Source organism: Falco rusticolus, chromosome Z, assembly GCF_015220075.1.
Source record: "Falco rusticolus isolate bFalRus1 chromosome Z, bFalRus1.pri, whole genome shotgun sequence".
Lineage (NCBI taxonomy): Eukaryota > Metazoa > Chordata > Aves > Falconiformes > Falconidae > Falco > Falco rusticolus.
In genome coordinates, this window is record NC_051210.1 from 41,741,792 (window position 1) to 41,755,431 (window position 13,640).

General features: G+C 39.7%; 1 protein-coding gene across 1 annotated transcript in view; it reads left to right on the forward strand.

Annotated features, from left to right (window-relative positions):
- Positions 1 to 1,033: 1,033 nt before the first annotated feature.
- The window catches only part of SLC28A3 (solute carrier family 28 member 3), a 46,392-nt gene continuing 33,785 nt past the window's right edge, over positions 1,034 to 13,640 (forward strand). Inside the window, exon 1 of the mRNA XM_037373719.1 lies at positions 1,034 to 1,165. Coding sequence (XP_037229616.1) covers positions 1,109 to 1,165 — 57 coding nt within the window. The 5' untranslated portion in view covers positions 1,034 to 1,108. The remainder of the gene's footprint in view (positions 1,166 to 13,640) is intronic.

A 13,640-nucleotide genomic window follows, 5' to 3' on the forward strand; every position in this document is an offset into this window, starting at 1 on the left:
TATTGCAACTGTATGATTTATAATACAATTAAAACATAGCTGGAAGATTCCTCAGAAAGATGCATAATTTTATTTTTCATGTAACTGTTCTTTATTTGCAAGAATATATTGTTGTGCCGGTCCATTCTGTCTTTATTCCTAAAATAGCACATAATTTTTTGCTTTTTCACAGGATGAGGCAAAATTTGTGACATTTTCAATCCCTGTGTAGAAAGTTACAAATTTAGGCACCTAATGAGTACGTAAATATACATTGCTGTATTTCAAAGAAACAGAACTCTCTCTCATTTTTGTTGTCCTTAAAGACAAAAATTATATTCATTCAAATCCTATCTGACATAAGTGTCTGTAATAGTGCTACTATTTTCAGAGACCTTACACAGAACAAGCTGTCCACAGGTAGCCAAAATAAAAAACATGGCTAAGAGACTGATAGTTCTACGAATATAACTGCCATACTGCAAAGAGCAAGCCTGGAAAGTTATTAGAAAACTCCAGTTAAAGATGAGTAAACTGAGGACAGATAATCAAATGAGCCTGTGCCATAAGATTTGGCATGCCAACTAAAAATGCATAACTAGTATTTGTTGGCGGTTTGGGAGTTGTTAATTTTCCCTTGTTTTCTCTTTCTAGATTAAGTCCCTAACCACTATGAAAACAGAGTTGTGATAACATCGTAGAAACAGTGATTTGAGAATAGCTGTAAAAAAAAGACTAAAACTGTGTTGACCTCTCAAAGATCTGGGTAGGGAAGATTTTCCCCCAAGCAAGGGAGGAAAGACAGAAGTCATATAAGTACACACCTTTGCCTTTGGGATCACCCAGGGATACATCGGCCTCTTGGGGCTCGCAGTAATCCTTCCTTTTTGTCTCAAGAAACATCGAAGGCCCTTTCCCACACTGGCCAAAAGGGGCTGTGCCAGGGGAGTGAGAAGGTGGAGCTATGAGTGAGCAACAGCAACCTGAGCATGCTCCAGATAAAAAGAGCATCACTTCAAGTGACTTTCACCCACCTTGTACATGGATTAACCAGGTACTGGCTGCTGTGCCCCTGTGCTGCAAGCAACTTCCAATATCCGCCCAAAACTCTCCTGCCCAGGCGAGGCACATGGAGCTGAAGGACACTACCTGTGATCACCCAGGCGTGCACAATGTGGCCTTCCAGGTAACTATGATTTCTTTTGATTTGTGGGGAAGAGGAAGGACTTAAAAACAATGAACAATGCTTACTTCAGTCCTTGAACAAAGAAAAAGCAATTTATGCTGTCTTCCTGCATCCACGTACTTTGCAGTGATATCCTGCCAATGTACAAGTCTCTTGTACAAAAAGTTGGAGCACAATTGACACATTCAGGAGTAGGCTCTGCCTATTGTCTTCGTCTGCTGCCTGGTACACTGTATCTTTGAAAAGTCTCCTAACTCAGTGTTATTTCATAGGCTGGTGTATCTCACAACTAGCCCATCCACCTCTCCCATCTGCTGTATCAATTACTGCGATTTCCTGAGGGCAAATAATTCAGTTTTGTTGAAGAGACGCATCATTATGCAGCAGACGTACATCTCATCAAAGCAATGTATATTAATAATGTGAGAAAAATGATCACGTAATCACAGTGGGGCATATTTTCTTTCTTCCATGCATAAAATAAGTGCAACTGTCTTGTTCTGCTCCCAAGAAGGGCACAGAGCCAGCCCAGAGGGTTCTGCATGTTATGTGCATAAAGTAATGTTAACAGCCATTTTAAAAATGCAGATTTCAAAAGAAGAAGCACCAAAAAAAAATAAATTGTTAACCAGTTAGCTATTGTTCTCAGTGCCCAGCACCCCTGCATTTTTATAGGAATTAGAGCAGGGACAAACAGAAATTTGCAAACCCACAGCCAGGCCATTCACTGTGTTTATTATTGAAGGTGGAACAGGTCAGGGAGAAAGCGGCTCTAAAGAGTGCTGTATTATCGAAGTACCCCTTGCTTTCCTCTGCGGCCTCTGATCTTTACACTGCCCCTGAGCTCAGCTAGCAGTAAGGGTAGCACATAGTGGGGTATCAGCCAACACTATTCAAATAACACAGAAAGGTCTTTGGAAATGCTAAGCATGTGGAATATTATGTAACACCAGTGACATCCAGCCACTCTGGTGTTATATTTATTCATTGAGCTATAGACAACGATAAGCAATAGATTAATCCGGTAATCTGCCAGTCAGGGAATATTTGTGGAATGTAAGGGAATTGCGGTCAAGTCCCTACTCCAGTCAATAGCTAATAATTCACACTAAGTGGGACAGCTTCAACAGGAGACGGAGACATAACTGTCTTAAAACATAAGCCAGTGGTTAGGGCATTCTCCTGGGTAATCAGTGCGCTCAACACATCTGTGCTTCAGAGCAGACAGACAAGCAATTTGAATTTGGGTCTCCCTCAGTTCATGTAAATCAGATAAGTGAGGACTTAATCCTGGGTGCATTTTCACACAAAATGTGTGTTCAAGATAGTGCATTCAGTTTCTAAAGTCTCTGCCTTACAAACTTACAGAGGAAGTAAGTCCCTCTCTAGCTGCATAAGCTCAATGCCAAATGCTTTTGAATGATGACCTAAGCTGAAAAGCACCTCTTTCCTCAGCAGTCTCTGTGGAGCACAGTTCAGTAACTCAGGTTAATTCTCTGCCTTACACAGCTAGCTCACCTGGGCAATGTGCAGGGAATCCAGGTGCTTCCTTTGCTGTCTGTCGCAATTGAGAGACGGGAATGCAGCTTGATGCAAGCAAATGTCTCTTTATTAGCCTGATAGCATGATTATATACACACAAGCAATTGTTACATCTTGCTCTGATCAGTTCAAAAACTTGCTTATTCTATAACTGTGGCAACTCGCGCAAAGATCTCACACTAGCTATTTAGCAATTCAGCAGTAGTTAACGATAACAATGTCTGCAGTTCTTACACCAGGTCCTTGAGCAATCTGACAAACCATTCCTTGTATAGCCTCAACTTGATACTTAGTCCCTGTTCCTATACCTTCAGTAATTTTTCATGTCCTGTATCAGCAGGGCTTGTGACCCACAAGCTCGAGCATATTCCTTTCAACTAACATTGTTACTTGTGGTCCTGCTTCCCAGGCCCCCTCCTGCAGCTGTCCATTGCAGAGGTCTGCAAGATCCTGCAAATCCTCTCTGATTTAAACAATGCAAATACCAAATCATAGAGACTGTGCAACAATGAAACCTGGCCAGAGTCAGGTTTTCTGGTTACTTTTGATTTCTGAAACACCAGAAAGTATTTATGTTTACACTATCGCTGACTCAACATGTAAGTGACTCCCTAGACAAAATAAGACACAGAAGGAAATAGGTAAACTTCTGCATATAGAAAAATAAATCGCTTCACAGTAGAAGCCACTGAGAAGAAAACAATCTCATAATTTTTCCTTATTTTCTTGTATTTGAGCTTTTCTTGCACAAAGAATGAACACTCTTCTTTCTCCAAGATGCAGTGTCTTCTAGTATTTTGCAATTAGTGTCTTTCTTAAACCACAAAATATAAACCTGTTCTGGAAAGGGATTAGTTTAAACCATTTTAAGTATCAGTGTGGGATTGCACTCCACAGGTACCTTCAGATGTACCTGAGCCGATTCTGTGACTCAGGCAAGGTATCCCAGGAACAACTATTTGCAAATGAAGGAGATGGCTATTAAGGCAGTCAGGATGCAGGAGTCTTGCAGGGTCCTAAAGAGTCATATACTAACTTTATTGATCAGCTTCAGAATATTTTGCAACAACAAGTCGAGCATGAGAAAGCTCAAGGGTTGCTTTTAAAACAACTAGCTATGATAATGCCAATGAAAATTGTAAACAGGCAACTTTCACAATCGCAACCCCAACATGTGTCAAATGATTATAATGCAGAACTCACAGCAGACTGTAACTCTCGGGCTGAGTTCTGGAATGCAGTGCAGCACATTTTTGCTTCTCTAATTTCTTCTGTAAGAATAGTACACGCTCTTAATTTGCTTAGTAGATTAGGCTGCTAGCTTGCTAAAGTTTAATGATTAACGCACAATGGGATATAAAAAATAATGCAGTGACAAAGTAAACCTGGGTTAGGTAGTTTGTTTTATAAAGTCAGAAAGTTAAGAAAACAGCTCTTAACAATACAAAGCAGCTCAAGGCTAAAAAGTGGTGGATGAAGGATCATATCAAAGTTTTATTAAGTCAAGAATGAGAAGCATTGTACCTTCTGTTGTTGAAGGACTCTTAACAAGTTGAAGAGGTGGTAATATAGAGTAATCTGTCTTTTGACTGGTCAGTCATACAAATGGTCAAAGAGGGATAACTATTCAAGCTCATCTGAATTTCACATTGGTTATTGATATTTAAACACACACATCCTTCTGTACTATAATAGGTTTTGTACTGTGTCAGCTAGGATGCAGTTAATTTTCTCAGTAGCTGGTGCAGTGCTGTGTTTTGGATTTGGTGTGAAAGCAATGCTGATGGCACACAGATGGTTTTAGTTGTTGCTGGGTGATGTTTAAGTCAGGGACTTTTCAGTCTCTTGGGCCCTGAGGGCTGGAGGGGCATGGGATATTAGGAGGGGACACAGCCTGGACAGGTGACACAAACTAGCCAAAAGGATGTTCCATTCCATATGATGTCTTGCTGAGTATATATAAGCTGAGGGAAGAAGAGAGAGGGGAGGACATTAGGTGTTAGTGTTTGCCTTCGCAAGTAACCGTTACAGGTGATGGAACCCAGCTTCCCTGGGGATGGCTGAACACCTGCCTGCTGATGGGAAGTAGTGAATGAATTCCTTGCTTTGCTTTGCTTGTGTGTGTGGATTTTGCTTTACTTATTTAATTGTTCTTATCTTAACCCTTGTTTTACATTCCTTTCTGATTCTCCTCCCCATTGGGGTTGTCAAAAAAGGACTGTCATGGTTTAACCACAGCTGGTAACTTCAGCCACTCACTCACATCCCTCTCACCCAGAGGGATGGGGAGGAGTTGGAAAGAAATGTAAAGCAACCAAAACCAACAGTTTGCCATCAACATTGGTCTCACACCAAATCCTAAACACATCTCTGCACCAGCTACTATAAAGAAAATTAACTGTCACAGCTGAAACTGTGATACAGTTAATAACCGTTGCATCACAGAAGTGTAAAACTTCTTCAGCCTTACTGTAGTAGACCCTCAGAAGTCAGCTAAGCAATGTTAGCTTTCAGAGAGGGTGTGCATTCATGTAGGGTAAAGTTCTATTAACCACATTAATCGTATTTTTTTAAATGCATGATCCTGTGAAATATCACCTACTTCTTTTATACACTAAGCAGATTCCACTTGAACTGTTTACAGGCATGACATGAAAAATTGTGGGTCCTGTGTTATTGCTTTGTGATAATGCCAGTATCTGGGAGACTTAGAAGCAACTGTCACCTCATTAACAGCTCAAAATGGTCTCAAAAGAAAACAGACAGCAAACCTCAAATGTAAATGTACCTCTCATTCTACCTCTTTCTTTGATATCAGGGACATCTCAGTAAGCTTCTTGTATTAGTTTTGGGAAGATGCATAGCTCTACCTACACTTGCCATTCTTCACAAGCATGCTCTTATCCTTCAGTGCAGCATAAACTTAATAAAACTCCAATGCAATTGTTAAGACCTACACGCTAAATTACCTGCTTTGGATGCTACCTCATAGCTAGAATCAACAGACTGCCACACTGTTTATACCAAAACATCCAGGGATTTATGATTTTTTTCCCCCCCTTAAATGTCATGCAATATAAGGAATGTAAATCCTCACCCTCATCTGCCCATTGCTACTCAGAAGATTGTCCATGTTAAGTGTCTGCATGCCAATGTAATACATTCTGTATCTACATCTACAATAATGTCATACATAAAGTATAGAAACACTACTGTGTCTCTTCCATTCAGTGTAGTTTGGTTAACTTCTCTCTGATGGCACTGGCTAGAGTATCACTACAGTTGGCTACAGAATTTCCTGCTCAGAAATCCTACATTAATAGTAACCCTAAACCTGAGATTTTATTTATCTAGCTTGAATTTAGCCCTTATTTAAGAGGCAAAGGTTTTATCTCTTCAGTGCTGATGGTTCAGATCTCTGCTAATTATGGCATTAAACAAATCACACATTTCTCAAGGAATGGTAAGAACTAGCTCATAAAAAGGAATGTTGGTGGGACAAAAAAAACCTGACAAACTTTTAAAGGGAACTCAGAGGTAAACATAAAATAAATACAATACAAAAGGAAGATAACAGCTAATAAATAGTTATTATTCATTGGCCTCCTATTGTTAGTGCTAGGATGTATTAAGCAGTTGGTACCTGTTTCTGTAGAAGAGCAAACTGCTCTTAAGCTGAAGGAAGGATCCCCTTTAAAACTCTGCCTTTTACTCAAGCTGCATAAGGACATCGGTACTGCCATAACATACACAGCCTTCACACTCCATTTCATTCAAACAAGCTTATAACATCCTAAAAAATGCCATATATTTCTGTGTTTATCACCATTCTCCACAGTTTCCTAGATACTCTTGTCTGGTTAGTTGATTAAAACTATAGGTGTTATTAAGAATTTACATTTCATGAGCATAATTGTTGTAATTTCCCTTGGAAATTATGAGGGCATTGTACTGTATAACTCCATCGGATTCAGGCAGGAAATTATGCAGTCCTTTTCCACATTTTCAAAACATGTTTTCCAAAGCCATGTTTGGGTATTTTTTAAAAAAAGTGGGATATTACTCCATCTCTTACAGGAACATACATTTTACTTGCTCTGAGAGCAAAAGGATTTCCTATTTCTTTTTTTATGGCCGATTGTGCCAGTCTATCATTTTAACTTGTTTATCCTGCATTTCAGAATACTATCCAACTATCCTACTCAAAACTGACCACTTAAAGTTTTAAAGAAAACACTAATGTACTCAGAGGTGGGTGAGCCTAATTTACAACCTGTTTTAAAACACCTCATAAAGATTTAGCCAGCTGAATTTAAATCTGGCAGCACATGTTTCTTATCTGCTGTCTTTACAGCTTATTTACTATAGTTTAACACATAAATAATGAACTTTCATCCCTCCTGCCATCTACACTCAAATTTGTCATTTCACAGGAATTTATGAATGCTATGATTATTGATCAAAAAAATTCTTCCTCGGTATTTAAAATGCACTTTAACTCCTTCAGAATAATGACACTCTGGCTAGCAAAAGGTAGTACATGGGGGGAAATTTACATGAATGTTCTTCTATTACACTGAATACTAAAAATATAGCAAAGTTTTTAACTAAAAATCAGATGGCTTCATTTCAGCTGACAGAATCTAATCTGAAATCCAATTAAATCCAACATGGTAACTTAAAACATTTGCTTTTGAAGCATCTGTTTTCCACACAGTTCCTAAAGTACCCTGATTCTAATCTCCAAAGCTAATCTAATGACCCACCCTTAAACCATCAACAATTTAAGCAGCTGCCTGGATGTGCTGATAGCAAATCTGGTTTCATCACTAACTGATAGGGGTGGGAAAACTGTAACAGAGACTGTGTGCTCTTGTTAAAAGCACAACCAACAGAAGTTATGTGCTCTTTGCAAAACCAATCCTCTCTCAAAAGTCAGAGAGGAGATAGGTGAGAAGGAGATAGGATGGAAGGCCAAAGTATGTAGTTAGGCAAAAAGACTTGGCAAATGAACTGCAAACCTAGAGGAAACTGAAAAAGCATTGAAAGAGTATTTCACTTTCAAGTAAGAGATAGCTCTATGCCCTTGCCAAGTATTTTACAAGTATGAAATTTCAATCAGTAAAAGTACAGCAGAGTGTAGAAGCAGAAATGCAACTGCATAACACTTCTCATGTGATCATCATTAGAAGTAGATGGATCAACTCTGTAATCCTTCAAGCATGACCTAAAAGAAAGAGAATTTTCCTATCCAAGTGTCTCTAACTTGGTTTTAGCTTTCAGCTTCCTTGTGTCTACCAATTGAGTAAGTTCAGAAGTGACTAGGCATATCACTGGACCTGGCCTGGGCTTGTAACAGGGCTGTGCTAGCTATAGTCCCTAAGACTTGAACTCCTGTCTTCTGTTGCAATGTTTTGTTCTGCAGAAATATCCTGGAAGGTGGAAAAGAATACTGGGCAAATGAGATAGAGGTCTTCTGGCCCTGCTGGGTGCTTAGGTAACAGTTTGCTACAGCAGGCCATAAGCACAGAGAGTTCAACATTTTGGTGAGGAATGCCTTCAGCAAACTCAGAAAGAGAAAGACTCAAGCAAACAGGAAAAAGGAATAGGCATTTCTATTTGTCACTTGAATACTGCCCTTCTTACAAGAAATTAAAAATAATTATTTTTGTTCAAGGGATACAGTTAAATAGCATGCATTTTCACCAAACAAAATAAAAAAAGTTGTATAAAGGGGAGGATGAAGAAATTGCACTTGAAGAATCAGGTGTGAAGTATAAGAAAATCAGTCATCTTCATTGCACTCATTCAAAGACTGTTTTAGTCAACAGAATTAGACTCTTACTGAAGTAAACTTGTTATCAATAGCAGTTAACAAGTTTCTACTGAATTTGGAATATGCCAGAAATGTGGTATTTCTCAGTTGAAATGAGTGCTTTTTATGCTTGCATGAAAGAACACAAATCTACCATTCTGCAGTGCAGGCTATTTGGAGTGCCAGCAATCATGTGATGCTCTTACTAATTTTCTGTAACATTACTCATACATTCATATATTTTAATTACTCTATAAATAAAACTCTTATGTAATTATTGCAGTTGAGCAGTGGGTTGGACAAAATGACATCTAGAGGTTTCTTCCAACTCAAATTATTCTGAACTTCTGTTGTTTGTAGACAGCAACTTGCATGTTTATTGTTCTTCACACTGTCGGTGACAATAATCCTAAGAAATCTTTGCTTTTTCTTGCTTGGCAATAAGCATAGAAGTCATCAAAGAGACTATCCCCAGCAGTGTCTGTGTGTCAATTACAGAACTGTACCACTTAGACTTCACTGTACTGTCCTGTATAGTGTTTTTAAGATATTATATCTCAATGTTACAGTTAACCTCAGCTTCTTGGATTTTTTTTCCTTTTTTTTCCCCACCGTATTGAGAGTTTCAGTGGAGGTTTTCATTATCAGCTGCAGAGGCAGCTATGGCAAACTCCTAAGACAGCATGGTTGGAAAGCAAAAGAGTAACAGAAGAGAAGAGCTTTTTGTAAAAGAAATACCTCCCTCTTAAGGGAATGCAAAGATACTTTTGTCTTAGAAGGAGGGGAACTCATTTATTGGCATCTGGTTTAATCAGGGCAAGAGCAGGTGAATCAATAGCTTCTTGCAACTCTCCCCTCTTCCCCCAGACACAAAGTTCCAGAAACGTTTTTACTGAAATTGATTTTTTGTGAAGTTTGAAGTCAGAGTATCTTTATGGAAAATACGTTACTGAAAAGTGTTCTGATTTCTTCTAAGGTCATGTTTCTGCTAAAAGGCAAAACTTAATTGATATCTAGTAGTACTGCCTATTCCTGCCTTTATCATAATTTACTATGATTAAGTCTATTCTGTATTGTTCATTTGGAAATTATTGTTTTCTCAGAAAGCTAAATGTAGATGCTAATTTACTGGGTTTATTACCATGTAAATAATGAGATACTTCTACTTCATGCAACAAAAAACAATGAAATGAGCACACCGTAATTGCTGCCAGAAGAAAACACTGAAATATAAAACATTTGTATAAATTGTGGATATAAGTTATCTGAAATTTTGTTTAAGCTGCTTTCTTACAAAACCCAAATAAGAACCAGCCTTTCAAGGATCATTAAAAAGAAATAATGTACCCTTCAAAACATTAAGAAACAAGAAAACTCAGCTTCAGGAAAAAGAAAAAAGTAGAAATAGCGGAGTTGGTTATTGCCGTACTCTCAGTACACTCTGATAAAAGGTATATCACAGAGAATTAGTGTAGTAAAACTAACTGCTCTTTCCCAAGATACTCTGAGTGTTTTATCTCAAGAGCAATAGAAGTACATATTTGAAAAAAAATATGCATTTACTGCATATGCCTAAGGAGTATATATACTGGAGCAAAGGTACTAAGAGCCTGGACAAGGCTCGAAAAAGCAGTTTTGCCCTTGACGGGGAGAAGGGCTGGATCTTTGTAAGCTTGTTAAACCAGTCCAGAGGCAAAAGGCAGCACCAGGAGGTCATGTGAGCTTGGGTCAAGAAAACAGCAGATTCACATTAGCTAAGCACCATCCATGAGTGACAGAGCTTTGGGTAATAGTGCAGGGACTTGAACGTCCAAGCTCTGTACTCTGAGTTTTGGATTCCCTGTACTAGTAAAGTAAAACATGGAAGCACAGGCATCAGGATATAAATCAGTTCTTACCACACATGAGAAAGGCTTTGAGCTTTTGACTTGAAACAATACAGTTTCTGGTCTCATCATGCCCCCAGAACAACAGCAAAGGTGTGAATGTTATAAATCTAAAAGGTCTCAAAGGCAATTCAGAGAATCAAGAATTCACAGAGAATCAAGAAGTCACAAAATAAGAAGTATTCACAAAATACTAATCAGGTATGGTTTTTTTCTTTTTTTTTCTTTTGCATAACCTTATGTAAATTCATAAATCTCAAATTCAGTGTCAGTAATTGGCTGTGATAATATATCCAAGAGAGATATTTTAACAAAACCTGAATTTAATTTAAAATTCATAAACTGACAAGGAAGCAAGTTCTGTTCTCAGAAATACATTAAAGAAAGAACACAGAAAATTGACAGGATGTGTAGGATTCAGAAAAATGTTTTCTAATGTCATGGCTTCATACACGACACAAAAGAGGCATCAGAAATGGTGATCAGAGGGAATATTGCGGACAAGGAGCTGATACAGAAGCATTTTCTCCCGAGAAGTTGGAAAAAAAGAAGGTGGAAACACTGTCTTTAGTCATAAAATATTTCAGTCAGGTGGGGCATACACATTACTAAAGACCTGCTCATCTAAAATGGGGGAAATTTCAGACAAAAGCAAACTGGAGGCAACCGTGTGACGTACAACTGGCCAGAGAAAGAAGAGGAAAATACAATACAGATGACACATGAACGCATTCATTTTTAAGCTTTTTGACTGGACATTAGTTTAAGCCCACATAATGAGTAGCTCACTATGAAGACATGAGAGTTTAAAAAAAATCCAACAGATATTTTACTACTGTCATGCATTAATATTTTCACACCCACACTCCAGAAATAATCTACTCTAAAAGTTCCATTAAAAACTTCTAGTACCTTCCTGTGTTGTAATCATAGCTACTTGCAAAATTGGTGAACGTACCTGAAGCAGCACATAAAAAATAGAGGTTTCCTGATGCTTGTGGGTATTCTTTTCTATCTTCCAGTTTTTTGGGGTATGATCAAAGGCAGCAACGGTATGCTGCCAAAGAAATGCCTCTGCTCATAAAGTTGAAGTGATTTCAGATTTACAGTGATGGGAAGGATGAGTTGGACTGTTCTGATATGCTCCTCTGGGAACTAAACCTCTGAGATCCTAGGAAAGGAAGGTGGTAGACAGTGTCTATACCTTCCTCTTCAAAAAAGCCAGCAAAAAGGGAAATGTCAAAACAAAAAGAATAAAAGGACTTGCAGAACAGATTGAAACAGTTGAAAAATGGACAAAAGTAGTGGCAGTCAATGACAGCTTGATTTTAATCAAAGAAACCAATTCCTCCCTGAAAAAGTTCAGCTGAAAGTGATCTGCCACTACTTTGTGCAAGTGTAGTAGAGATACTACTACTAGAGATAGCATTTTCTCAGGCACACCGTGTCTGAGGCAGGAGAATTTTATTTTGCAGCTCTGCAGAGTATGGACTTCGCTGTGCCCCTGCTGGCAGAAGTCCATGTGCTCCACGCAGCCCTTGGTTTAGCCTCAGCAAGGACCAACACTCCCTATGAGCCAGATCTGATACCATGTTTGGCCATGAAAAAAGAAGAAAAAGGGTTTGGATCCTTTCTCCCTTTTCTTTATGTATCTGCTCAGAGTTAGACACAAAGTGGTTTTTGATTTCAAATTTTCTGAACACCTTTTAATGTCAGTGAAAGCATTTGCAACAATAACATAGCAACATAATATTATTCTGAGCATACTCAAATACATTGTAGACAATGTGAAGAGATGTGGATTGATGCTTTTTATATTGTAATACTCAAAAGACAAAATAGGTTATATTCTCAAGACAAACAATGTATTTCACAAATTCAAAGAGCCAGAGCCTGGGGTTTTGGGTGTTCCGGGCAAGTTCCTGGCCCAGGGAGGATGCTATGGCATTGGGGAAAGCAATAGGGGAGCAGGGGCTCTGGGGATGGTGGTGAGGACTGAGGGAGGGAGGTATGGAACGTGGGCTTTGAGCTGTGACCAGGAGAGAGGACGTGGTGCCACAGGGAGCATAGCCACCTGCAAACATGAAAACATGGCTTGTCAACCCAAAGGGCTGGACCCTCCTGATTTATAATGTAGGTTCAATAATCTGTGAGAAGCACCAGTATACAATATACCCCAAATTTAAGCCAAGGAATAAATGATATTTCAATACTATGAGCACTTGCTGGCCCTAAGCTGAGAAGCCAACCTCCTACAGCCACTGGAGAGTGCTCCCAATTACCAAAAATAATAGCAACTTAGGTGAAAGCATCTGCATCTTTCAAGTTTGCTTTATTTCACAGTCAATACCGAAGAGAGAAAGAAATTGAGTTTAGTGAAAATACAGCCAAAAGTTACAGTGCAGCTCCATGTTGCTACACAACTCCTACCACCACCACCCCCCCTCCAAAAACTGCAACCAGGAGGCCTGAGAGACTCCTGTCTATGTCATGCTGAGTTTTCTCCTAGGGGAATGAATAGCAGCTTCTACATACATACTCCTCCACACCATTGTAATTACTGGCTGTGTGTTAATTTTGCCGGTGAACTGGTTCAGGTTTCTCACTAAAACTAACTGTGGGCTTTCTAGGACTTCCAGCAGCAGGAAGGCCAGACAGAAGGCAGAGGCCAGAGCAAGGTCTGTGGTGGGCCTTGCTTCACACAGCAGTTTGAGGAATGCAGTTACCACAAATAATAGTGAGGCAAAAAGAAAAGGTAAACTTGCCTGCAGCCTGCCACCGGTCCAAGTGGCCTGGCACAGCAGGCCAGCTACTCTCAAGAGGGTAGGACATGGCTGCCGGCTCAGGAAAACACTGGGTGCCTTCACTGTGATCTTGGCTGGACACGCAAGGGCAGGTGACCGGTCACGCTGCCCTGGCACGGCATTAAAATGGGGAAGGGCAAGTGTGGCGCAAGGGCCAGGCACAGTTACGCTGCTGCCTTTGGACGCCACGGTCACCTGCTGCCTGTCACTGGCCTATTCACAGGCACGTACCTGTGGGACAAGTGCTTCCCTCTGCCTGTCCGCACTGGGCTGGTGGGACGAACACAGCATGAGCATGGCAGCCCCCACTGGTGTGCCCAGCAGCTCTGGGGGCTGTGCCCAGCCACCTGAAGGACGGTCCTGGCACGTGGTGGAGGTCAGGCTGTTGCTGTTCAAAATTTTTAATGCAGCCAGGTTTATATGGGTTA